The 26102-nt window shown below is 40.0% G+C and overlaps 1 protein-coding gene across 5 annotated transcripts; it reads left to right on the forward strand.

Annotated features, from left to right (window-relative positions):
* The first annotated feature begins 3891 nt into the window (after window positions 1–3891).
* LOC112202887 (protein GRAVITROPIC IN THE LIGHT 1) lies at window positions 3892–8770 on the forward strand. 5 transcript variants are annotated; one of them, XM_040506148.1, is made up of 4 exons: window positions 3892–4158; window positions 4386–4443; window positions 4729–4843; window positions 6853–8770. In XM_040506148.1, the coding sequence occupies exon 4, from the start codon at window positions 6853–6855 to the stop codon at window positions 8374–8376; it is 1524 nt and encodes a 507-aa protein (XP_040362082.1). In that variant the 5' UTR covers window positions 3892–4158; window positions 4386–4443; window positions 4729–4843; the 3' UTR covers window positions 8377–8770. The 5 variants fall into 5 exon arrangements, with proteins under 5 accessions (XP_040362082.1, XP_024199695.1, XP_024199696.1 ...); XM_024343927.2 differs by lacking the exon at window positions 4386–4443; XM_024343928.2 differs by lacking the exons at window positions 3892–4158; window positions 4386–4443 and adding an exon at window positions 4478–4633.
* Window positions 8771–26102: the final 17332 nt, after the last annotated feature.

Consider the following 26102-nt stretch of genomic DNA (forward strand, 5'->3'; position numbering starts at 1 on the left):
CAACATAAGTTGGTTTTCTTGCTCTCTGTGATCTTCTAGACTGAGGATTTCCAGGATTAGGTTGAGCTACTTGAGGATTTTGAGGTTCTGCTTCAGGGATTGGTTCAGGTAAAATTTCAGGTTTTGCTTGATGATCATCAAGATGCATTTCCCAATCAGGCACTTGATCTTGTGCATCTTGATTTTCTGTAACAGTTTCTGTTGCTAATGGTTCTTGTTCTAAAGCAATGCTACACTTATATTCTCATCTGACACAATTTCCTCAAAATCTGAGGTTAAATCCTCAAAATTTGTATTGTGAACTTTTTCACGTAGGAATTTTACTTGATGAGTTTCGAAGATCCTAGGTGAATGATGAGCAGAATACCGCTTGTAACCTTTAGATTTATCCGGATAGCCTATAAAATAGCAACTAACAGTTTTGGGATCAAGTTTATTCAAGTTTGGATTATAAATCCTAGCTTCTGCATGGCATCCCCAAATATGGCAATGATGAAGACTAGGTTTCCTGCCACACCAAAGCTCAAAAGCAGTCTTTTCTATGGCTTTACTAGGTGTACTGTTGCAAATATAATTTGCAGTTTTTAAAGCCTTACCCCACAGAAATTTTGGCAACCCAGTTGTACACATCATGCATCTAACCATGTTCAAAAGTGTCCTATTCTTTCTCTCTGCAACACCATTCTGTTGTGGATTATAGAGTGTTGTGTATTGAGCTTTAATGCCATTGTCTTGCAAAAATAAGGCAAATGGACCCTTTTGTTGGCCGGATTCAGTGTACTTGCCATAGAACTCACCACCTCTATCTGATCTCACTGTTTTGATTTTCTTTTCTAATTGATTTTCTACCTCAGACTTAAAGATTTGAAAGGCTTTCAATGCTTGTGCATTTTCTAAAAGTAGATAAACATAACTGTATCTAGAAAAATCATGGATTAATTACTGGTTACTCCCTATATTTATAGGGTTTCGTTGTTTCAGTCCCTGACCTTAAAATTTCACCTAAAAAGTCCCTAAACTCTCAATTTCCTTTCATTTCGTCCTTGCCGTCAAGCTCCGTCCAAATTAACCGTTAAATTGTTGACGTGACATCCATTTCACTTCATCAATTACTTTTTTTCTTTTTTCTTTTTTAAACTCTTTTTTTTTTTTTTTTTCCTTTTTCCTTTTTACCTATTCTTCTTCCTCTAGGCTGTCTTTCCTCCTCTGTTTATCTCCATCTTCTTCTTCTAAAAACAAACCCAAGTATACCCACCCCTTCAGGTACCATCTCCCAACCAGCTAACTCTTCGCGTCTAACACATCCAACTACTTCAACACACCCTATCTCATGCACAAAACCATAATTTGTCAAAAGATACAGTCATGAATCATACAAAGCTACAAATTACAATTGAAGAAGAAATCAACATTAAATGGAAATCAAGTTATCAAACCCATATCTAACTACCCAATCAGTATCATTACCTTAACTTAATTAAAATCAACATCAAGTGATCAAGATCAAAAATTCAAAAGGAAATTGAACCAATTTCTAACTACCCAATTACTCAATCAGTATCATCACCTTAATTAAAATCAAGATCAAGATCAAAAGGAAATCAAAGCCATTTGAAATTAAACCCATCAGAAACTCAGAAGAGAAGAAGAGGAGGACTGGAGAAGCCGAGGAGGAGAAGAAGACGGAGATGGAGACAGAGATAGTGAGATACCTGGAGGCGGAGCTCGGAGACTGGAGATGGGTTGCTGCTTGCAGCCTTGCAGGTTGCCGCGTTCTGTGAAATGGACTAGGGAGTGCTCCAAGTCTCCAACCGAGTTTGGGGGTGGGGCTTGAAAGGAGAGGAGTAGTTCCAAAAAAAAAAAACAACAACCTGACCCGAAAGCTCGACTCGTCGACGATTGTCTCTCCCGAGAACTCCTGGTGCTGTCCTGCCTCAAAACCAATCCCGACCCATTCCCGCCGCGGCGGACTACCCATTGACCCGACTCGCGAGCTCGATCAGGTTGAGGACAACCCATCTCGAATTCTTCGCCGTCGTCATCGTTCAAGATCCGATTCTCTCCGGGGATCTTATCCCCAGTCATGGACTTCACTCCCACTTTGACCAATTCGTATAATTCGAGCTTCACTAGGTTCAATAGTATGCTCACGGTGTCGCTGCCGCTGCGGTCGAGCCCGACCGTTTCCGAAATGATGGCCAGCGAGGCCCAAATGGCGCACTCAAAGCACTTTAGATCCACCAAAACGGCATCGTGCCGCCGCCGCCGAGGACTACCCACATGGGAGGTCGTTAACATTAGTTTAGGGAAGAGAGAGAGAGAGAGAGAGAGAGAGGCTGGAAGAAGACGAGGTAAAAAAGGAAAAAGGGCAAAAAAAAAAAAAGGTAATTGAGGGTAAAATAGACATTTCGGAGTGAAATTGATGCCACGTCAGCAATTTAACTGTTAATTTGAACGGAGCTTGACGACAGAGACGAAATGGGAGGAAATTGAGAGTTCAGGGACTTTTTAGGTGAAATTCAAATGTCAGGGACTGAAACGACGAAACCCTATAAGTATAGGGAGTAACCAGTAATTAACTCAAAAATCATCATGTGATGGAATACACATTCTCACAGATAGTTTGATGCCTAAATGGACCACGTATATCAATGTGTGTGAGTTCTAGTAGGTTACTATTGAAGTGGCATCATTAGCATATATGTGCACCTAACTTTTCGTGAAGTTGGTTAATGGCCATAGTTAAGTTAACCACCTGAACTTTTTCTCTTTCCTGATAATTTATTAAGTTAACCATAGTTAGTTCATGATTATGGGTTATCATACATGTCAACGGGTTATCATACATGTCAACTTTTTATTGGGTGGTGGTATCACCATCTAGGGTTGGTGGTGGTATCACCATCTAGGGTTAGTGGTGAGCAAATTTGAATCCCAATTTGAGAGTGATTGTCTTCAACTAGTGCAAGTGGTGAATTCAATTGAGGAGGATCATTCCTTGTTAGGCTTTATTGTGCCATGTAAGCAGGAGAACTATTAGTATCTCATACTTTAGCTCATAATGCAACTGGACCACTAGTATAACCTCATATCATAATTGGTTCCTAAGAGATTCTTATGTAGAGTAAACATACCACGTGTCTGGTAGAGCTTACAATTTTATATAAGATTCCCCAGTTGGTTTTATATAAGATGCTCTATTGAAAAATATTTTTTGTTAATTATCAATGAAATTTTTTCTTTAATAAAAGAAAAAACTTAAAAATAAGATATTCGAGCGATCTTATTTGTGCTCGCCCCCCACTAATGAATTTCCATTTTTTTCTCTCTATCAATATCTACATCAGCTCTTTACATTAACTTTTGTTCCAAATATTTACCTTCAATCCTTTCCTGAGTTGACCAATAATATTTTTTGTGGATACTCAATTTTATTATGTCACGTAATCTATTTGACTATAGGCCTATAATCTTCATTTTTGGAAATTTCAATAAATCTAAATTTTTTATCAAGAATATTAATTGACCTAAAAAAAGATAGAAGAATATGAAAGCTGGCAAGCAGATGACAAATGGCCGCATGCGCAACAACTCACATGAAACTTTAGTTCTGAGCATCTTCACTCTAGAGAATCTCCATCTCTCAATCCCCACCGTCCATTCCCCCCCCACAACACCCTCCCACCTGCGCAAACGACGTAACATCCGCCAGTCTCTACCACATTCCCAACTCCCCAAACTACCCCTCCCAATCTCAAAATCCGGACCCCACCCACCGCCCGCAACGGAAACAACACTCCCAGGGGCATATCCGTCATACAAGGAAAGTGCGAAAGCGACCCAGCGATGCGAAGTTGCCCTTTTTAATTCCCAATGCCCCCTCCGCGTTGGACCTTCCCCCGAAAACGTGTCTGTCCTATTTCGTCATTTCCCTCTCTTCTTCTTCCTCCTCCTCCTCCAGGCTCCTCTCTCAAAGCTCTGGCCTTTCCTTCTCCGAAAGCCCATTTCGCTAATCTGCATCTCCAAAAGCCAATCTGTCAAACCCAACAAGGGTCAGAAGCATTGAAGCTGCTGAAGGGTTTTTGGATTTACGTAATACACACAAAACAAACTAGTCAAACTCTGCGGTTGAAGCTACCGGCTTTCTTTCTTTATAAGGTAAAAGCACAAAGCTTTGAAGGGTTTTGGGTCTTAAAGGCTTGCCATTTTCAGTTTGATTCGGTTTCCGTTAATGGGTGTTTGCTATTTTTGATTTTTCTCTAATCTTTCATTCTGGGTTTTAGGCCTTTGAGCTTACCTGTTTAATGTGTTATATGACTAAATAAATGGGCATTCATATTTGGGATTCTGAAACGGTCTTGATGTTATTGTTTTGCTTTTTGTAGCTTTTAATTAGAGGTAGAGGTAGAGGTGGAGGTCGGTGGTTTTGTTAATATATATCTTGTAAGAGAGAATGTTCTAGCTCCACCACGCATTGTTTTTTTTATTTTTTGCTTTTGGATACCTCTTAGCTCATTTGCTTTTGGTTTATTGGGACCTTTTTCTTTTCTCTCTTTTCTGAAAGTGGATTTCTTTTTCACCATTCATTGTTTTTGCTTCTGGGTTTCTTAGACCACTTGTGTTTTGGTCATTGGTGAGTAGCTCTCTGGTCTTTGTATCAGAAAAAAAAAAGCAATTTCTTTCGTTCATTTTTCAATGGTTCTGATTTCTGGGTTTTGTGGCTTGCAGGGTTCTACTCTGCTTTTCTGTGGCTCTGTTTTCTTGTGATTAGCGTTTATAAATGAAGAGGATTTGATTTGAGGTCGGCATATAGTACCATCTGTATCCAGTTTGATTTCATAAGGTATGTGAATTGGATTTTTCTATTTGTGTTTTAATTGACTTTCTAGTAGTCATGTGTTTGGTTTTTGATGTTGGTTAATTTACTGGTTCACCTCTGTTGGGGTTCTCTAAGGTGTAGTGGTCCTCGTTCTCTGGTCCATACTTCATTACAGTGATTACTCATCATAATTTTTTTTTTCAAATTTTTCTCTATAATGACACTGCCATGGTTATACTTTTGTGGGACCATGTGCTTTAAATTTAAATTTATAAGAATCGTGTAGATTTCTACTGTCCAGTTTGTGGGGTTCCATATAAGATCCGTAAGGAGACAGTGTAGTAGCTAGCGATAATACACACTGCTCTATGCATCTCATACCTTTTTTTTAACGTTCATGTGAGTCTACAGTAGGTGTCATATTTAGTTAGATATTGAAAGTTTAGGGTCTTTCATTACTTCATATTGGAAATTACACCTTCGAGTTAAGAGAAAAATTAGTGTACCTGTATACCGCGTTACTGATCACATCTCTCACAGAAGTCGGTTTAGTTGCAAGAGATGTGATTAGCAATATGGTCGGTAAATTAGTATTGGAGTTGAGGAATGGTGGTTAATTTTTTAAGGTTTAAAACATTTTTAATGTGACTTAAGCTTGAGATTTGTGCAAATTTATCTATACAGACCCCTCTAAATTTAAGTAGAATGTGATTTTGGCTTTCATTTTACACCAGAGGCTTAGATTGTACGTCCTTTTTTAATATGGAAAAAAGGGTTGGTATTGGAACCTTTTTCTGGGTAATGCAATGTGTCTCTAACCATATACGTGTGTATTGGAATGCAAAAATGGGGTGCTAATGTTTGTCAGTATATGGGGGAGCAGGACAATGGCTTTGGGAATAGATTTCTGACCGTTGGTTTGGAATAGTTTTGAGTCATATATATATCGGCTCAGATCTCTATGAGTGATGTACCATAAAAACCAAGAGTCTTTGATGGTGTGATGCATGAGGAAAAGAATCCACCGCCTAGTGTACGAAAACCCATGATTTGTGGTGTGTATGATCCAAAATTTCTAATCAGATTTTCACTATGATGGGTCCCTTTCAGTTCAGATCTCTGGTTTTGCAGAGGCTGCTTTTAGGACTACTGTTGTAGTTAGTGGGGTGCCTCAGGGAATCCAAAGGGTTGATTGGGTCTTTTTTTTATATCTGTTATTTACACATTGGGCCAGACATCAGTGTTTTCATGTTGTTATCATAGCATATTATGGTAGCTGAATGAACACACAAAATTGCAAGAGAAGGCTAATTGAGAATGTGTCCTTGCATTTGGGGTTTCTATTCACAGAAAAGTGAAAGCTATTACAGTATTACCTAAATTTTGTTGACTTGAATAGTAGGCATGACCAAAAGAAAAAAAGAATAGTAGGATTGATTTGGACCATAGAGTTGAGGAAGTGATTGATAAAGCATATTAAGAACAAGAATCACCAAGTGCAAGGTCCTCCAAATTCTAATTAAAGATTTTTTAGTAGTGTGTTTATTTTAATCTTTGATTTGGATGGTATTGAATTTAATAAACATCTATAATGCATGTTTCATGATAACCGAGGTTCCTAGTGTTCCATATATAGCATATGCATATGCATGCATATGCATTAACACGTCTTTTCTGCTTGTCCTTTGAATATCTCTCCACAGTTTCTCCACCTTCTATTCTTCTCTGTGTCTCTCATTCTCCTTTTCCCGCCTTTAAATCTGCTTTTCTTACGCTTTCAAAAGAAAGCAAATCGGAAACTCCTAAAGTTGAAAGAGCAAACGAAAAGAAACTCCATCCTCCAGTAATGGCCTTGGTCTAAGTGTTAAAAGCATATTGCTTTTTAGCTTTCCTTCAATACCCTCATCATGGTAATCATTGTCGTCCCATATCTTTATTCCAGTTGTTCTCTATATGCTTTTTTTTTAGATAGTCTCAATTGAGTTTTCATCACTCATATCCCTCTCCAACATTTGTTAATCTTGGTTTTGTAGATGGATTCAGTGAGTCGGTCAGCTGTAACTCCAACTAAGAGTAGGCTAGCACGTACTATTGCCAAAGTTCTGCATCTTCGCGGTGCAACAGGTATTGCCCCGGTTGATGGGATTCAGAAAGGTAACTCTCAAGAAATTGGCATTCAGAAGATTAATTACCAAGAAATTGGGATTCAGAAAGCCAAGTCCCAAGAAATTGGGATTCAGAAAGTCAAGTCTAAAGAACTTGGAAATCAGAAATTCAAGTCGCAAGAAATTGGAATTCAGAAAGTCCAGGATGATCGGAATGCTCCTAAGGTTCGGGTTACTCTGTCTCAATCATTTGAGAAGAACAACGAGAAGCTACAGGAAAGGGCTGCCTTGGAAGCTCTTCTTGCAAAGCTGTTCGCCAGCATTTCATCTGTTAAAGCTGCTTATGCTCAGCTACAATATGCTCAGACTCCTTATGATGCTGACGGAATTCGTGCTGCTGATCATACAGTAGTTGACGGGTTGAAGAACTTGTCTGAGTTGAAGAGGTGTTTCTTAAAGAAGGAGTTCGATCCTTCGCCAGAGACTACTTTAGTGTTGGCTGAGATTGAGGAACAGAAGAGTGTTCTCAAAACATATGATATTATGGGGAAAAAGTTGGAATCTCAGGTCAGGCTTAAGGACTCTGAAGTAATATTTCTTGGTGAGAAGTTGGAGGAAGCCAATAAACTGAACAAGTTGCTTGAAAAGAGAGTATATCAGAGTGGGCAGCTATATGTGCCTGACAATCTTCATTTATCTGGTTTAAGTCCTAGCCATTTTATTACAGTTCTTCGGCACACAGTCAGGTCCATTCGGAGCTTTGTTAGGGCGATGATGGATGAAATGAAATCTGCTGGTTGGGACATTCATACAGCAGCTAATTCTATCGATGGTGGTGAAGTTGTTTATTGGAAAGAAGACCACAAGTGTTTTGCATTTGAACAATTCGTTTGCAGGGAAATGTTTGATGGTTTCCAATACCCCAACTTCTCACTTCCAAACGAGTTCCTGCCAGAGAAAAAGAAACAGCAGCAACAGCTCTTTTTTGAGAGATTCACGGAACTCAAACCTTGGAAGGCAAAGGAGTATCTTTCCCGGAATCCAAGATCAGCATTTGCCAAATTCTGTCGCGCCAAGTACTTACGACTGATTCATCCCAAGATGGAAGCATCATTTTCTGGCAATCTGAATCAGAGAAACCTTGTGAATGCCGGTGAGTTTCCAAGCACTAATTTCTTTTCTTTATTTGCTGACATGGCAAAGCGGGTCTGGCTCCTGCATTTGTTGGCCTTCTCCTTCGATCCCGAAGCTGCAATCTTCCAAGTGAGCAAGGGGTGTCGATTTTCAGAAGTCTACATGGAAAGTGTGGCGGAGGAAGCGTTCCTTTCAACGGCATCAGAACCGCTAGTGGGATTCACAGTTGTTCCCGGATTCAAACTCGGTAAAACTGTCATTCAATGCCAAGTTTACCTCACCTCTCAGTTACAGTCCAATCCAAGAAAGCAAAGGTAAAGCCATTGTTGTTGATCAGAGGTTCAAGTTTGATTCTTTGGTAGTTTTGGGCCCACAGCATATCACATTACTGAAGAAGAAATGGCTTACCTGGTTCCTCATTCTGTCGTGGGCACTTCCAATTTGGTCACCTGGACATTTTTCTCCATTTGTTTTTCTTTTTTGCCCATTTCAAAAAAGGAAAGCGCGTCGACTGTTGTGTTGGAAGTTACCTTTGGAATCATTTCATTGTTTAATTTCTTCCTCCAAGAACATCCCAAAATTTTGTTAATATTAGGTCAAGTGACAGAAGGGATTGTCTAGCTGTTCTGCATCACTCTTTACCGGACTATGCATGTTTTAATAATGTAAATAGTGATATATATAAGAGCTGCAATTTAGTTTCCTATTCCTATTTGTTTAAACTTGTCTACTTTTCCTTTGATGGTTTGGTATAAATGCCTATGTAAGAATTAAGGTGCAAGGGACTATTTCTGGTTTTGTTTGCTCAGTAGGAACAGTAATATAGAGAATCCAACCAAGACAAAACAGTAATGTACAAGATTTATTCTTCTTGCCCAGGAAAGACTTGCTGATTTGGCTGTTCGGTAGCTAAGCCTCACTTTCAATATCACTGTAGCGTAAACGGTGATTTTTACTCAAAGTTATTGAAATGGTCATGAAATTAAGTCTTTAAGTAAAGGCATCATACCATGCATTAACTCCTTTAGGGGTTATAGGGTAAGTTGAATCTCCTGGAACATTCTTCCCTCTTGCAGTACCTCAATAATTAGACCTATTGATAGTTCTAAATCATGACTCATGACATTTTGCCACACCTTCCCCTGTTGCCACTGATTACATTTTCCACTCCTCGGTTCTATTTATTTACAGCAACATAGAACTCACCGCAACAAGCAATGACTATTTTACCACTCATATTCTCGCATCTCAACTCTCAAGTGACTTTCAATCGAAAATGCGTTGCACATCAGGAACCGACTTGCTTCAGCGGCTAAAAATGAGTCAATGCGTGACCGTCCTTTGTCCTCCGATTCCTATTCTGAATCAGGATAGTGTTTATTGTCTTAGAGTGGATTGTTGCCGCTTTCATTGAACTGCAGAAATTTATCTATTCTGAATCAGGATAATGTTTATTGTCTTAGAGTGGATTGTTGCCGCTTTCATTGAACTGCAGAAATTTATTGCTCTGCACTGTGCACCCTGCAATATGCATTGCATATTTGCATTATATACACAGTGGCTCTATAACGTTAACATCCCATATAATATGTAGTGGTCCTACGAAGCATGCCCACTTTATTCTACAAACACCGGTCGGTGCTAGATCAGGGCCGTCAATTTAGGATGACAGAGCCTAAAGCATTAGTCTTGGCAAGTTTGTCTTCATCTGTGAAAAGGGCGCTTGCATAATTTAGGCTCTTTGGTCACGAGGTGTGTTCCCCGTTTATACATATAAAGGAAAGCTATATGCTTCTGGTCATTCTTCTATTATTTGGTTATTGAAAATGATAGCAATTAGCTCTAGTTTTTAGTAGTTGTGGCATTAACTCTAGGAGAGACATTGGAATACGAATATCCTCTCGACATGAAATTTAAGTGGCTGTCCTTTAGTAATCTTATCTTTCTCCATTAACCAACATGAAAATTAAATTATAAATGACAAATTAAGAGTGCGAATAATATACATGATAAGTTACGTATTTTACATTCTACTTGTTATGTGACACGTACATTTATGCTACAAAAATTGATTTTCTTTGTAGGAGCTTGAATTACAAAATTCTTCCAAAATTATCTTTCTTCTTAAACGAATATCAATTATTAAAACGGATATTATCACATCGCTATCAAATAAGTCTTGCACAGTTGCACAACATGCTAATCACACTCGCATGTTCTCATTTAGACGAGGCATGGTAGAGTTTGAGGGGCCAAGCAATTAAACTACAACTTTGAAAAAAAAAAATGTCATTGAACTCCATTCGTAAATAAAAGAAGTTTTGTTTATACTTGAAGAACATCATTCTTCACTTTTTTTTTACTCCTAAAAAAAAACGTCATTCTTGTCAATAGTTTTTTTTTTTTTTTTTTGCAAAATACACAAGAAAGTGCATAATATTTACCAGATTTTTGCTATTTCTTCCAATATAGCTGGACATTTGGGTTTTGTTTGGAAATTTGTGAGTAGTTAGATATGGATCATAATGATAGAGATGGTTGTGTTTACATTGATAACATGGGTGACTGGTATGAAAAGATGGCGGTTTTTGTTTTCTGATAACGATACATATGCCTTGTCATTCTTAATCTCTCTCCAGCTGCATGGATGAGAATACGAAACAAGATAGTTGAAAGATTGCTTAAGATAGAGGCAATCTTATCGAAGTTTCTTTTTAATTCATCTCATAGTGGTTTTGTTTTCCAGCAGCTTTTTGTGGGCAAATATTCAAATACTTCGTCGACATTGCACATGGACAATTTCAAGCAAAGTCGGTGGTGGAAAAAAAATTCCAGACAATCTATAATGGTGTTCAGTACAGCATCTTCAATGGTAAATTGCTATTTGACGGCTCAATTTTGGCTTTGGAGAACACTTTTGAAATCTCTTAGACAGTCATTTCTGGACGGAAAGAGTCATGTTAGATGGTTGTCCTGGCCGGAAACAGTACGACATGTATAGTTCTTCCAGTCCAAAAATCATTGCCTTGAAAGTTCATTGGTCAAGCCCCTTCTTAATGACGTACATGTTCTTAATTACTTTGCACGTTGATAAAAGAATATACGTACCAAACTAATATATAAATAATTAACTGAAATTTTCCATTTTTTCTGGTGTTACTCCAGAAAGTGAAAAGACAAAATGTGCAACTAAAACCGTAATCATGAACAATATGGGAAAGATAGTTTACTACTTTGAGGATATTATGGAATTTCAGTCAGTAATTAACATTGGCCATATTTACATCAAAATTTAAGAATAACAACTCCCACTTCTTATGCATGCATCAATGTAATTTTCAAACATGAGCATAGCCTACTAATTTTATTAAAAATTTTAGGGTAGAGAACAAAGGCAGATTTCTCTATGTTTGAGGACCTGAGATAGTGTACAACCCAAGACAAGATAAAATGCGCAAGGAAGAGCCAAACTAATACTATCCTGAAAGTTTGGAAAAAAAGTAGCTGCTAGATGATCACCTTTCACTAATAAACCTAATGCTTAATCCACAAGCAAAAGAACCACAGTTTGTTTAGTAATCCACGCTGAATGTTTCATAGAACAAAAAGTTAGGGAAGTGATGCAGAAATTCAAAATTGAAACAACAGAAACCAGACTAAGAAAAAGCTGTCAAGGGATAAACATATCAGCTTGTTAGCAGAAAACATTTAGTGTATGCTTAGCAGAAAACATTAGGCGGGCATACGTGTAGACAGTAGACTAAATCAACTGATCAAACAATAAGATTTAAGTCAAACAAATTAATGACGCAGACGGATTGATAACTAGGTTTACCAGCAATAAACCTAAGCAAAAGATTCTGGAGTCCCCCAGAGATAAAAGAGAATAATCTCAATTTTATTGATAAAAGATGAAAGATGCGTTCTGCAGCCGCATAAATAAGAGAAAAGTACCCTAGGGCGACTAACAACGAAACCCTAAGGCCCATGGATAAAAACGAAAACAACCAAAAAATAACTAAGAAAACCAAAAACGGGTAAAATAGAAAAATGCAGTTTTGAGGCCCTAAACGACCTCGAAAGCCCGAAAAAGGTCACAGGTCGTGGCCAAGCGACGAGTTTTCTGGCGCGATTCCCTTTCTGGAAAGGTAAAGTGCGTCCCAATCGGACTCCGGAGGCCCATTTCACGTCTACTAGTCACTTTTCGTTTTCCACCTTTGGCACGATCCAATTGTTCTTGAAATTGGACCGCCATCTGTTCTGCATCAGTCTCCTCCACCTCCGAAGAACTCGACCCCGAGTTCTCTTCAGGATAAAGAGTCTCATCTTCACGAAACTCATGCAGATCAGCAACATTGAAAGTGTTAGAAATGCCCATTGAATCTGGAAGTGCAACAACATAAGCATTATCATTGATCTTCTTCACCACCTTAAAAGGACCATATTTTCTGGGCTTCAACTTGTTATAGGTACCAACAGGAAATCTCTCCTTCCTCAGGAACACCATCACGTCATCACCTTCGTGGAACACTTTAACTCGTCGATGCTTGTCAGCTGCAGCTTTATACTTGGCATTAGTTTGTTCCAACTTGGCCTTAATTGATTCTCTAACAAACTGCACATCTTTGGCCATGCTTTCAGCAGCAACACTAACACCAGGAACTTTAGGAAGCTTTACCAAATCCACCACATGTCGAGGAACAGCAGTATAAACTAAGGAGAATGGGGACTTCCCTGTTGCACTATGCATAGCACTGTTATAAGCAAACTCCACCTGTGGTAAAGCATAATCCCATTGTTTGGGCCTATCTCCACAAACACTCTGAACCATGTTACCCAAGGTTCTATTAGTAACCTCTGTCTGTCCATCAGTTTGAGGATGAGCTGTGCTGCTACGGTTCAAAGCTGTTCCAAACATCCTCCACAAGGTGAGCCAGAAATGGCTAAGGAACTTGGTGTCTCTGTCAGATGTAATGGACTTGGGTACTCCATGCAAACGAACCACTTCTCTGAAGAACAGTTTAGCTATATTAGAATTTAGAAGCATCAGCAGTCTTCTTACATGCAATGAAATGCACCATCTTAGAGAACCTGTCAACTACCACAAACACTGAATCCACTCCCCTTTGGGTACGGGGTAATCCCAACACAAAATCCATAGCAAGGTCCTGCCAAATATCATCAGGAATAGGTAAAGGTAGATAAAGACCTGTGTTTTGAGACTGACCCTTAGAGACCTGGCAGGTGTAGCACTTTCTTACGATAGTTCCTGCGTCCTTCTTCAACTGCGGCCAGAAATACCTCTCCTTAAGGCTAGCAATAGTTTTGTCTCGGCCCAAGTGTCCACTCAAACCCCCTCCATGCAGATCTCTAATCAGTTTTTCTCGCAATGAAGAACTAGGGATACATAACCGATTGCCTTTGAATAAATACCCTTCATTCACATAAAAAGCTGCAACTGCATTATTGCTACTGCATTTGGTCCAGATCTCCTTAAAATCAGTATCTTCCTCATACAACTCCTTCAAGAGCTCAAACCCCACAATCTCCTGAGCTAAGGTGACCAGCAAGGAAGCCCTCCTACTCAAAGCATCTGCCACCCTATTAAGAGTACCAGATTTATGTTGAATCACAAAAGGAAATTTCTGCAGAAAACTCACCCACCTGGCATGCATCTTATTCACAGTTTTCTGACTATTAAGGTACTTCAAGGCTTGATGATCCGTGAACAGTACAAATTCTCTCTGAATCAGGTAGTGCTCCCATTGCCTCAATGCTCGGAACACTGCATAAAATTCTTGATCATAAGTACTCCACTTCTGGCGAGCTTCACTCAGCTTTTCACTAAAGAATGCTACTGGTTTCTTCTCTTGTGACAATACAGCACCTACTCCCACGCCACTAGCATCACATTCAACCTCAAAAACCTTATCAAAATTAGGAAGAGCGAGAACTGGTGCAGTACAAAGCTTTTCCTTGATCAAGGCAAAACTCTTCTCTTGTTCCTCTCCCCACTGGAATTTGCCTTTCTTCAAACATTCAGTAATAGGGGTAGTAATGGTACTAAAATTCTTCACAAACCTCCTGTAGAAGGTAGCTAAACCATGAAAGCTCCGCACCTCAGAAGCTGTTTTTGGAGCTGGCCATTCTCTTATAGCTCGTACCTTCTCTTCATCAACCTGAATGCCTTCTTCTCCAACCACAAATCCCAGAAATAATAACTTGCTGGTGCAGAATGTACATTTTTTAAGGTTGATGTACAGTTTATTCTCCTGTAAAGCTACCAAAACCTGCTTCAAGTGCACCAGATGTTCTTCTTTGGTCCTGCTATATATCAGTATATCATCAAAATACACTACTACAAAGGAACCAATAAAAGGGCGAAGAACCTGGTTCATAAGCCTCATAAAAGTGCTGGGTGCATTAGACAATCCGAATGGCATAACCATCCACTCGTACAAGCCATCCTTGCTCTTAAAAGCTGTCTTCCATTCGTCTCCTGGCTTGATTCGAATCTGGTGATATCCACTTCGAAGGTCTATCTTGGTAAACACTTTGGAACCCTCTAGCTCATCAAGCATGTCTTCCAAATGAGGAATAGGGAACCTGTACTTCACAGTTATCTTATTAATGGCCCTGCTATCAACACACATCCGCCATTGATTGCCCTTCTTAGGAACAAGGAGGACTGGAACTGCACAAGGACTCATACTTTCTCGAATGAACCCCTTTTTCAACAAGTCTTCAATCTGCTCTCTCAAAATCTCATTCTCCTTGGGACTCATTCGGTAATGTGGCAGATTGGGCAAGCTAGCTCCAGGCACCAAATCAATCTAATGTTGAATGTCTCTCATAGGTGGCAGCTTGTTGGGCAACTCATCCGAGATCAGCTCTTCAAATGCCCCCAATATGTTCTGCACTTCCTTGGGGATCACCACTTCTTCCTTTTCTGCAGACAACAACCCCTTTATCACCACTGGACAGAAAACCTCAGATTCTTTAAAGGCCCTCTCCATCTCAAGTTCACTGCTAGACAAGGTCAGGAAACTCTCCACTTTCTTCACACCAGATTTCTCAAATTGACACACAAGAGCCATAGCAATTTTATGGTTATTCCACATAAACAACATCACATTGTCCCTGCCTTTATAAGTCACATCCACATCAAATTGCCAAGGTCGTCCAAACAAAATATGACAAGCATCCATATCAATAATGTCGCATAAAACTTCATCTTTATAATGCTTACCAATGGTTACCGGTACTTTGCAGGATTCAACAACTCGAACTTGTGGACCTTTCTTAACCCACCCGAGGGAATAAGGTGTCTCATGAGGTTGCGTAGGTAACTGCAAATATTCCACCAGTTTCTTGGCCACAAAATTTTCGCAGCTTCCATTATCCACAATTAAATTGCACACTTTGTTATTAATGGAACAAAGTGACCTGAAAATATTGCGCCGCTGCCCTTCTTCTTTAGGACATAGTAGAACCCGCTGCAACACAATATTAATCTTCTCAGGAGATTCCTCCTCCGCAAACTCAGCCCCATCATAATCGCCATCTCTTCCAACTTCTTCTTCATCCTCATCATAATCATCTATAAGGGCAGTTTGTCTCCTCTCAGGACACACATTAGACCTATGCCCCGGCTTGTTGCATCAATAACAGATAACTGTTGTAGGTTTAGCATAGGGATTATTAAACCTCTGATTCGGGGCCCTATTTTGAGCACCACTAGAACTGTTAGAATTGCCCGCGCCTTTAAAAAGAGGATTAGAAGTTTTAAAAGCGTTTTCTGCTCTCTGCAGCGTGGTTGTACCCTTGGCAGTTGAGGCGTTAACCAAATCTGTACTCCTTTGGTAGTTATACCTTTGGAAGGAAGAAGCTCGTGAAGGCTTCTCCATCAACTCTGCCTTCAATGCTAGGTTCGTAACTTCGGCCATAGTATGAACAGTTTGTAACCCAATTCTCTTCTGAATGGAAGGCTTCAGTCCACTGATATAGCGAGCCACCTTCTGGCCTTCAGTTTCCCCTAATTCATTACGCTCCGAGTAGCGTAATAACTCAGCTGTATAATCACCCACCGTCCTAGTTCCTTGGACACATTCTATGTACAGCGTGTATAAAATCTGCTCATAATCATCTGGCAAGAACCTCTCCATCATCAACTGCTTCATTCTTCGCCATGTTCTAACACCCTGCTTCCTCTGCTTCTTTCGAGTGTTCTGCAATTTATCCCACCAAACTGCAGCAGTACTCTTCAATCTCCATGCAACATGCTTAACTTGCTTGTGTTCAGGCACTTCCATAATCTCAAAGAATTTGTCCACCTGAAGCTGCCCAAATAATCTTCTACACCCAAATTGCCCGAAAAGAAAGGAATTTCGGCCTTGACTTTGTAATCCTGGTCAGCTTGTCCATGTTGTTCATGTTGTAAAATTTCTTCTTCAGGCTCAGATCCTGACGTATTATCAACAACTTCACCACGTGGAGCCCTAACTAGTTGGCCTCCTTCCCCATATCTACACCGATTATTGTTGTTGTTATTGTTGTTCCTCTCACCCAACAAACCATGAATTTCTCCAATCTGATCGTTCATGGAATTGATGGCAGCGGTAAACGCTGCTGTAAGAGCTTCAATATCTGATTTCGTGACTTCACCCATTGCTACTAAGGCAAATAAAAGAGATAGGGAAGACCTGCTCTGATACCACCTGACGCAGACGAATTGATAACTAGGTTTACCAGCAATAAACCTAAGCAAAAGATTCTGGAGTCCACCAGAGATAAAAGAGAATAATCTCAATTTTATTGATAAAAGATGAAAGATGCATTCTGTAGCCTAAATAAGAGAAAAGTACCCTAGGGCGACTAACAACGAAACCCTAAGGCCCATGGATAAAAACGAAAACAACCAAAAAATAACTAAGAAAACCAAAAACGGGTAAAATAGAAAAATGCAGTTTTGAGGCCCTAAACGACCTCGAAAGCCCGAAAAAGGTCACAGGTCGTAGCCAAGCGACGAGTTTGATTTCTGGCACGATTCCCTTTCCGGAAAGGTAAAGTGCGTCCCAATCGGACTCCGGAGGCCCATTTCACGTCTACTAGTCACTTTTCGTTTTCTACCTTTGGCACGATCCAATTGTTCTTGAAATTGGACCGCCATCTGTTCTGCATCAATTAATCTTAGAATAACACCTTCTCCCGATAAAAGTGAGTTTCAGAAGGGAAGCTAATGCCATAAGGTTACACTATAACTGCAAATAAAGTTAACGCCTACCAGAAAATATAGGATCCATTGATAAAGATCAAAAGATCCATTCAATCTTACAACCCTTAGAACTCTTTTGGAGTTTTGAACATTTTTGCTAGAACTCCACCACTGAGTCTTCCCAAAAATCACTAGAATAAATTGTTACCTTCTTCAAAACTTGACCGTGCTGCAACAAGTACTCTGTCACATCAATCTCACCTTTTTGTCCTTGAATCCCCGTATGCAAATCAAGCATGTGTAAAAAAAATGATAATTGGTATATTGATGATAATTACAATTCAGAATATTACAAGATATATAGGAAAACAATCTACCTTCTATGGTATGGAATAATCTAGATCTTAAGCATTATCACAAAAATAAATTATAACGATTGACAAAATGTGAAGGGAAACAATTAGCATTTACACCTAAATCTTTCCATATCATGAGAGATTCTCAACACTCCCCCTCAAGTTGGAGAGTGAAAGTCATGAAGTCCCAACTTGGAAACTAAAGATTCAAAACTATCTCTTCCCAATGCCTTTGTGAAAATGTCTGCGATTTGTAGAGAAGAAGGAACATATTTAGTAGAAATCAATCCGGCTTGTAGCTTCTCTCGAACCACATGACAATCAATCTCTATATGTTTTGTTCTTTCGTGAAAAACCGGGTTGGCGGCAATATGTAATGCAGCTTGGTTGTCACAATACAAAGAAGCAGATTTATCTTGAATAATATGAAAATCTTGTAAAATGTACCTCAACCAAGTTAATTCTCGACAAGTCATAGCCATAGCACGGTACTCGGCTTCTGTTGATGAACATGCCACATTACTTTGCTTCTTAGATTTCCATGAAATCAATGAATTACCAAGGAAAATAGAATATCCAATTGTTGACTTTCTTGTTGTTGGACAACTTGCCCAATCTGAGTCACAATAAGCTTTTAAAGCCAAATCATTTTCTGATGGAAAGAAAATGCCTCTACCCGGATTTCCCTTAATAAAATGCAATACTCTCATCGCAGCTTCCATATGAGGTTTCCTTGGCTGATTCATGAATTGGCTAAGAATCAGAACAGAATACGCAATATCTGGTCTTGTCACAGTGAGATAAATGAGTTTCTCAATCAATCTCCGATAACGTGTGGGATCTTTAAGAATTTCCCCATTTGTAGGTGTAAGCTTTAAATTTTGTTCCATTGGAAAATGACATGGACGTGCTCCTGTAAGACCTGCGTCATGTAGAATATCTAATGCATATTTTCGTTGAGAAACGAAAATTCCTTTCTTGGACCATGAGACTTCAATGCCCAAGAAATATTTAAGATTGCGAAGATCCTTTATGCGAAATTCCTTAAGAAGAAATGCCTTTAATAATTCAATGGCTTTGGGATTATTTCCAGTGAGCACAATATCGTCAACATAAATGAGCACATCACTGAAAGAATTACCAACCACAAGTGTAAATAATGAATAATCAGCCTTGAATTTCCTGTAACCAACCTTTTGAATAGCATTGGAAAATTTGGAGAACCAATTTCGGGAAGCTTGTTTGAGACCATACAATGACTTATTTAGTCGACATACCAGATTCTCCCCCTGTCGACTGAATCCAGGTGGAGGAAGCATATAAACCTCTTCATGAAGGTCACCATGAAGGAACGCATTTTGTACGTCCATTTGATGAAGACTCCAATTTCGGGAGGCATCAATAGTGAGGAGACACCTAAATGTGGTGAGCTTGGTAGTGGGTGAGAAAGTCTCACAATAATCCACTCCTTCAACTTGGGTGTAACCCTTGGCAACGAGGCGGGCCATGTAACGTTGAATGGTGCCATCTGAATTATACTTGATCTTATACACCCATTTGCAGCCAATGGGTTCCTTGCCGAGAGGAAGAGGAGTGTGAGGGTGACTTTGTGATTTGGACTTTTGCAGCAAGACCCTCGATCTTGATTAAGCAAGACTAGGCCCAAAATTGTTCAAAGGTTGGACCTGAGAACAACTTCGTTGTAACCCGCTAGATGATAATAGCAGCTATTTGGCTTGATAATAACAGGAGCGATTGGAGTTAATTTCATAAGAACAGAACTTATAGGTGGATATGGTGTGGGAGCTAGATGCTTGAGAGTTTAGGAGAGAGAGAGAGTTCCAACAATGGCATGATTTCTGGGTTTTGGGTTAAGGTTGGTTGGGAGGAATTGATGGCTAGGGATTCAGAGATAGAGCTTGATCTCTTGCTTGCTGTTTCTGGGTTGTTGTGGCTTGCTTCCAACGGCGATGAACCCGCCTTTTATAGTGGAGATAGGAGGGGAAGATTCGTGCTAAGAACCTAGGGTTTTGAAGTGGTATTCTTAGTTTTGGTAGGATAATCCTAAAGGTTTCAACTTTTGTTTTCTCCATGAAACCAAAAGGGTGAAAGCTGGGTCTTGCTATGAGAGTGAAGGTCGGTGGTATAGGCAGAGGGTTGTGAAGATCCTAGATTTTGTGATGCTGTGATCTTTGAGGGATTCTAATCCCTTATTTTCTGCTATTGTAAATTGTAATCACAAAGTTTGAGGGCTATTGGAAATTGAAACGGGATTGCTGGGTATATGAAATAGAAAGCTTCTTCATGTATTCTGGGTTCTTGCCAAAAATGGTGAAGCACCAATCCCAGCAGCAATCTTGTGGAGCGATATTTCTGGTTTGGGGGAAGAAGATGGTTTCAATGGGCTTTGGGCTAGAAGCTGCTGTAATGGACTTCGGGTAAAGAAATAAATGTAGTGGGATTTAGGTTTTGTTGGGCCTACTTTCACCTCTGTACTAGCCTTTGTTAAGATTCTAGACCCTCAAGCATGAATTTTGGTCCCCAAGCCCAAAATTGTCTATAGGCCTTAACTTAACAATAGGCCTCAAAGAATCTGTTACCTTCCACACCACATTCCTCCGTATAAGCCCCAAACGTAGCTTGAGTCTACCCGTATCGCATGGTAGATAAGCGTGTTGGCTCCTTTGAAAATGCATGTCAATCGTTTGAGTATTTGGGCTTCTCGTATCGCTTGCTAAATAGAGAACTTCATTTTGACGTGAAATGGGCTTGCTCGAAGGCCCAAGTAGGTTGCGAGGTTGATGACTAGTTCCCTTTGCCTGTCACTCGTTAAATTTGAACTTGTGGAAAATTGGGTGTCAACATTAGCCCCTTTGATTATGTAGGTCTTGTGACCTTGTTACGGGCTACATAATCAAAAATTCGAAGACTTATTGAATGATTGTATATAAAATTCTTTCTTCTTTTGTTTTTTTTGAGTTGGGTTGGCCTGCATATCTTATTGATCAATATGGCCCATGACTTATCAAGCTTCCCACGTGACAACGGATCTTCATTATCATTGGACTCCTAGTTAGAAGAGAGAAGTCCTACTTTTCAGTTACTTTCCTTCTAGGAAAACGGCATTGGCGTGTAAAGTCTTTTTCTTTTCTCCTCGTTTTCTTCCATATTTTTTTTTTATTTGCTCGAGACATCTTTCTTCTCAAGCGTTAGACTCTTGTTCTGAAGAGAGAAATCAAACTCCTTTGGCTTGAATGTCCCTATTCTCACGCTCTTACATCGGGCTAGTTGTAGAGCCGATTTGCGACTTCTTCCGTGCTTGGTAGGCTTGTCAAATTGCTTCCTCTTTTGCTTGGGATAATCATCTCCATCCTTTGTTATCTCTGTCTTTTTCTTCCCCTCTTTCTCTTTTTTTTTTTTTTTGATTTGATACCTGCCGTTATTGTAATCTCATGTTGGCTAACGCGATATCAGTTCCCCAATATTGCTGATTCGCTGTCGTGATTGACTCGTTGGATATTGCATCTTCTATTCTGGTGTTATCAATCCTGCTGTTGCGATTGCTTATCTCTTTAGCTATACTGATTTGCTGTTGTGATCGATCGCTGCTGTGATTGATTCGCTACCACGTGCTTTGGAGGGTACACAAACTGTAAGTATTTCTTCCCATTCCCTAGCCTCATAACGCATCCCGATTTGTTTCTCTTTTTTTTTTTACTGTTGTGATAGCAATGAAGTTGGCACAGCAAGGTGTCGTTGGCTATGTAAATTGCGCTTTTTTTTTTTTGCTTAGTTCTTTGCTTGATGCCTAATAATAGATTAATTCAGCATGAGTGGCTCAATCTTTTGCTTTATGCGTGGAGTTTTTTTATATTTTATTTATTATTATTATTATTATTATTATTATTATTATTATTATTATTATTATTATTATTATTATTATTATTATTTATTGCTGTGATTGCTGTTAAACATGATGGAGCTTGCTGTTAGTTTGCTTGGTTCATCATGTTAAGACATGCTTATTAGCTTGGTTGGGCTATGTGGATTTAATAGTTTCATAGCCCTTTGCTTGACGTGTGATTATGAATTGTTTGAGCATGGAGTGGCCTGGATTCCCTTCTTTTTTGCATTACGCGTGGAGTTTTACTGCTGTGATTGCAATGGAACATGATGTAGCCTGGTATCATATAGTTTAGTTTATCATGTAAATTGTGCTTGTTAGCTTGGATTGACCATGTTGGCTTTAAGGTTTTAATTTTGCTCGGTCTCTTGCTTGGCATGTAATGGTTAATTGATTCAAAGTCAATTGCTTGTGAATAGTGTGCTGTGATTCAATGGCTTGGCCTTCCTTCTTTCTTTCTCTCTGTTTTTTTTTTAGAAATATCTCATTGTATGTGCAGGTCTCTGTATCTTCCTAACACACCATGGCTCCCGAGGTATCTAGTCTAGTCGATCATCATTTTGTGCCTGAGGATGGTCAATTGCTTGTGAATAGCGTGCTGTGATTGAATGGCTTGGCCTTCCTTCTTTCTTTCTCTTTTTTTTTTTTTTAGAAATATCTCATTGTATGTGCAGGTCCCTGTATCTTCCTAACACAACATGGCTCCCGAGGTATCTAGTCGAGTTGATCATCATTTTGTGCTTGAGGATGGCCTTAAAAGAGATTTTAGAGGGAATTTTGAAACCTCCAGAGATGTCAGTCTTGAGCAGATTTCCAAGTTGCTGATTGAGAGAGGGGATTATCCGGCAGTCCCCATAAACTTTGAGTATCCTTGTGGTTTTGTTACGGGGAGGCCGCCATGGGTTGACAATGAGCTAAAAGACGAGGCCACGGGAATTAGACTTTCAGAGGCTGCTATCCTATCTTCTGTATTCATCTCTGCTCGTTGTGACATCAACAAGGATGTGGAGTCCCTTCATCATGTAGTTCGAAGGTGGAATCCTCATACGCATACCTTTGTTTGTGAGTGGGGAGAGTTTACCCTACTTTGGAGGACGTCTTCAACATTATGAGGCTTCCCATTACTGGTTCAGTCAACCCCTTTGGTTTTGATTTTAACTCAAAGAAGTTGCAGGTTCTTGTAGAAGGGGCCTCCAGTGTCAAAGGATGGAAACGCCCTTTTTTTCAAATTGGGTGAAGCATTTTTGGGGTGTTACTGAAAATGGGGTGTTTGTCCCAGGTAAAGGCTTCAATTCTGGTTTCCGTTTGGAAGCAATGCTATCTCTGTGGTTAACCAAATTTGTCTTCATTGAGTTCTCTTATGAGTATGTTGAAGCGCGTGTTTCCCTTGGCAATTGCAATAGCAGCCGGCAAAAGGTTGTCTCTAGGACCAATGTTTCTTGGTCATGTCTATTGTCTGCTTGACTACATCGTTGTTGACGAATTAGAGAGTGTTGGTCGGTGCGGCGTTACTACTTTGGTTTCTACCACCTTTCTGCAAGTATTCATCTGGGAACGGTTCAAAGGACTAAAGGTGGAGCCTCTGACCATGAGTCTATCTTTGGAATTGTACAACAATGACAAGGAAGGCAGCAAGCAAGCACATACTGAATATTTGCCGCCGGTACTTCCTCTGCTGTGTCGCTGGTTCAAAAGGAGACAAGATAAGACAATGTTTGCCTCGAGTATGTTGGATGATGTAAGTAATTTCATTTGGCAGCCCTATCTCCAGCCTTCTGAGTTTGAGACCTTTTCATTTTCTGGTAGAGAAGAGCAGTGTGCTACGGCTCTTGGTCGTGTTGAGCTCTACTTGACTATTTGCCCAAATTTTATCCCATCCATCAACGAGGATAAGGAGGACTTGGATATTTTCACTGTTGTTTATTCTCCTGATAGAGTGATGCGGCAACTCGATTACCTTCAAGATGTTCCCTCTCCTCCACCTCACTCTCTTAACTCGAAGATCAGGAATCTTTCTCATATGGAGCGTAGATGTGTACTTGATTTGTCTGGCAGAATTGCGGACCTCCCATCTCAGTTGCCAGGGAATGTTGCAAATGCTAATGTTTCCCATCCTTATAGTTGTTATTGAGGGGGATGCTGTGCAGGTTCAGGCTCTTTGTGGAAGCCGGCAGCCCTCAGCTAGAGTTGGGACCTATTATCAGTAGTAGGTTGGCTAGCCCCAAGACTATACTAACTTATGTTGAAAATCATAATCTCACGTATACTGAAGTGTACTGCGATGGTACTAGAAAAATTGTCGGCTATTTAAAAGGTTTTGAAGCTAAGAGTGCGAAGAGAGAAGGAAGGAAGCATGACAAGAAGGCAGGTGATGTGGGTAATGCAAAGGAACAAAACACCCAGAAGCCTATTCAGCGCTCCAAGCCCAAAGTGGATTTTGATAAGTTCATGCATACGACCTGTCATGGAGTCAAGTTGATGATTCCCCCAAGCACGTTGCTTCAAAAGAACCAGGAGGTGAAGAAGAAAACATCTTCCACTTCCCAAGCAAGTGGTACTTCTCATGCAAAGCAAGCAAATGCTACGAGTTTTGAAGTGAAAAACGGGACAAAGAGGAAGGCTGATGTAGATTCTGGTGTCCATCTTCGTCGAAGCAGTCGTGTAAAGTCTATGAGTTCTCCTTCTCCTCGTGGTCCTCCAGTTTATCTTGAGTTGCTTGAGTCGTCTGATCAGGGAGAGGATTCTCAAGGGGGTTGAACTGATATTTCTAAAGAAGACCATACTAATTTTTCAAAAGAGGCATCTGATCATGTGCCTGAAATGCCTCCCATGGATGTAATTAATCAAGATGGTGACGATCAGGTTGTTTCTTCTTCTTCCTTCCCTTTTTTTTTTTGTAACGACTTCTCCCCTTCTTCTTCTTGTTTTTTTTTTTCTCCGAACGGAGCTAAAACTGCTTCTCTTTTGTAGGTTGTCGGAGATGAAGGCATGAGTGATGGTGGTAAGCAAGTGCACAACATCCCTTTTTGCTCACCTGCCGCTTTTTTTTTTTTTTTTGAGAAAAAAAAAAATCTTTGCAAAAAAAAAAGGCAGCAAGTGAGCAAAAAGGGATGTTGCGCACTTGCGTACCACCATCACTTATGCCTTCATCTCCGACAATACATAAGAGAAGCAGTTTTAGCTCCCTTCGCAAAAAAAAAAAAAAAACAAGAAGAAGAAGGGGAGAAGTCGTTACAAAAAAAAAGGGAAGGAAGAAGAAGAAACAACCTGATCGTCACCATCTTGATTAATTACATCCATAGGAGGCATTTCAGGCACATGATCAGATGCCTCTTTTGAAAAATTAGTATGGTCTTCTTTAGAAATATCAGTTCGACCCCCTTGAGAATCCTCTCCGTGATCAGACGACTCAGGCAACTCAAGATAAACTAGAGGACCACGAGGAGAAGGAGAACTCATAGACTTTACACGACTGCTTCGACGAAGAGGGACACCAGAATCTACATCAACCTTCCTCTTTGTCCCTTTTTTCACTTCAAAACTCGTAGCATTTGCTTGCTTTGCATGAGAAGTACCACTTGCTTGGGAAGTGGAAGATGTTTTCTTCTTCACCTCCTAGTTCTTTTGAAGCAACGTGCTTGGGACTTGACTCCATGACAGGTCGTATGCATGAACTTGTCAAAATCCACTTTGGGCTTGGAGCGCTGAATAGGCTTCTGGGTGTTTTGTTCCTTTGCATTACGCTTATCACCTGCCTTCTTGTCATGCTTCCTTCCTTCTCTCTTCGCACTCTTAGCTTCAAAACCTTTTAAATAGCCGACAATCTTTCTAGTACCATTGTTGTACACTTCAGTATACGTGAGATTATGCTTTTCAGCATAAGTTAGTACAATCTTGGGGCTAGCCAACCTACTGCTGATAATAGGTCCCAACTCTAGCTGAGAGCTGCCGACTTCCAAAAAGAGCCTGAACCTGCACAGCACCCCCCTCCAATAGCAACTATAAGGATGGGAAACGTTAGCATTTGTAGCATTCCCTGGCAACTGAGATGGGAGGTCCGCAATTCTGCCAGAGAAATCAAGTACACATCTACGCTCCATATGAGAAAGATTCCTGATCTTCGAGTTAAGAGAGTAAGGTGGAGGCGAGGGAACATCTTGAAGGTAACCGAGTTGCCGCATCACTCTATCAGGAGAATAAACAACAGTGAAAATATCCAAGTCCTCCTTATTCTCGTTGATGGATGGGATAAAATTTGGGCAAATAGTCAAGTAGAACTCAACACGACCAAGAGCCGTAGCACACTGCTCTTCTCTACCCGAAAATGAAAAGGTCTCAAACTCAGAAGGCTGGAGATAGGGCTGCCAAATGAAATTACTTACATCATCCAACATAATCGGGGCAAACACTGTCTTATCTTGTCTCCTTTTGAACCAGCGACACAGCAGAGGAAGTACCGGCGGTAAATATTCAGTCTGTGCTTGCTTGCTTCCTTCCTTGTCGTTGTTGTACAATTCCAAGGATAGACTCATGGTCAGGGGCTCCACCTTTAGTCCTTTGAACCATTCCT

Source organism: Rosa chinensis, chromosome 5, assembly GCF_002994745.2.
Source record: "Rosa chinensis cultivar Old Blush chromosome 5, RchiOBHm-V2, whole genome shotgun sequence".
Lineage (NCBI taxonomy): Eukaryota > Viridiplantae > Streptophyta > Magnoliopsida > Rosales > Rosaceae > Rosa > Rosa chinensis.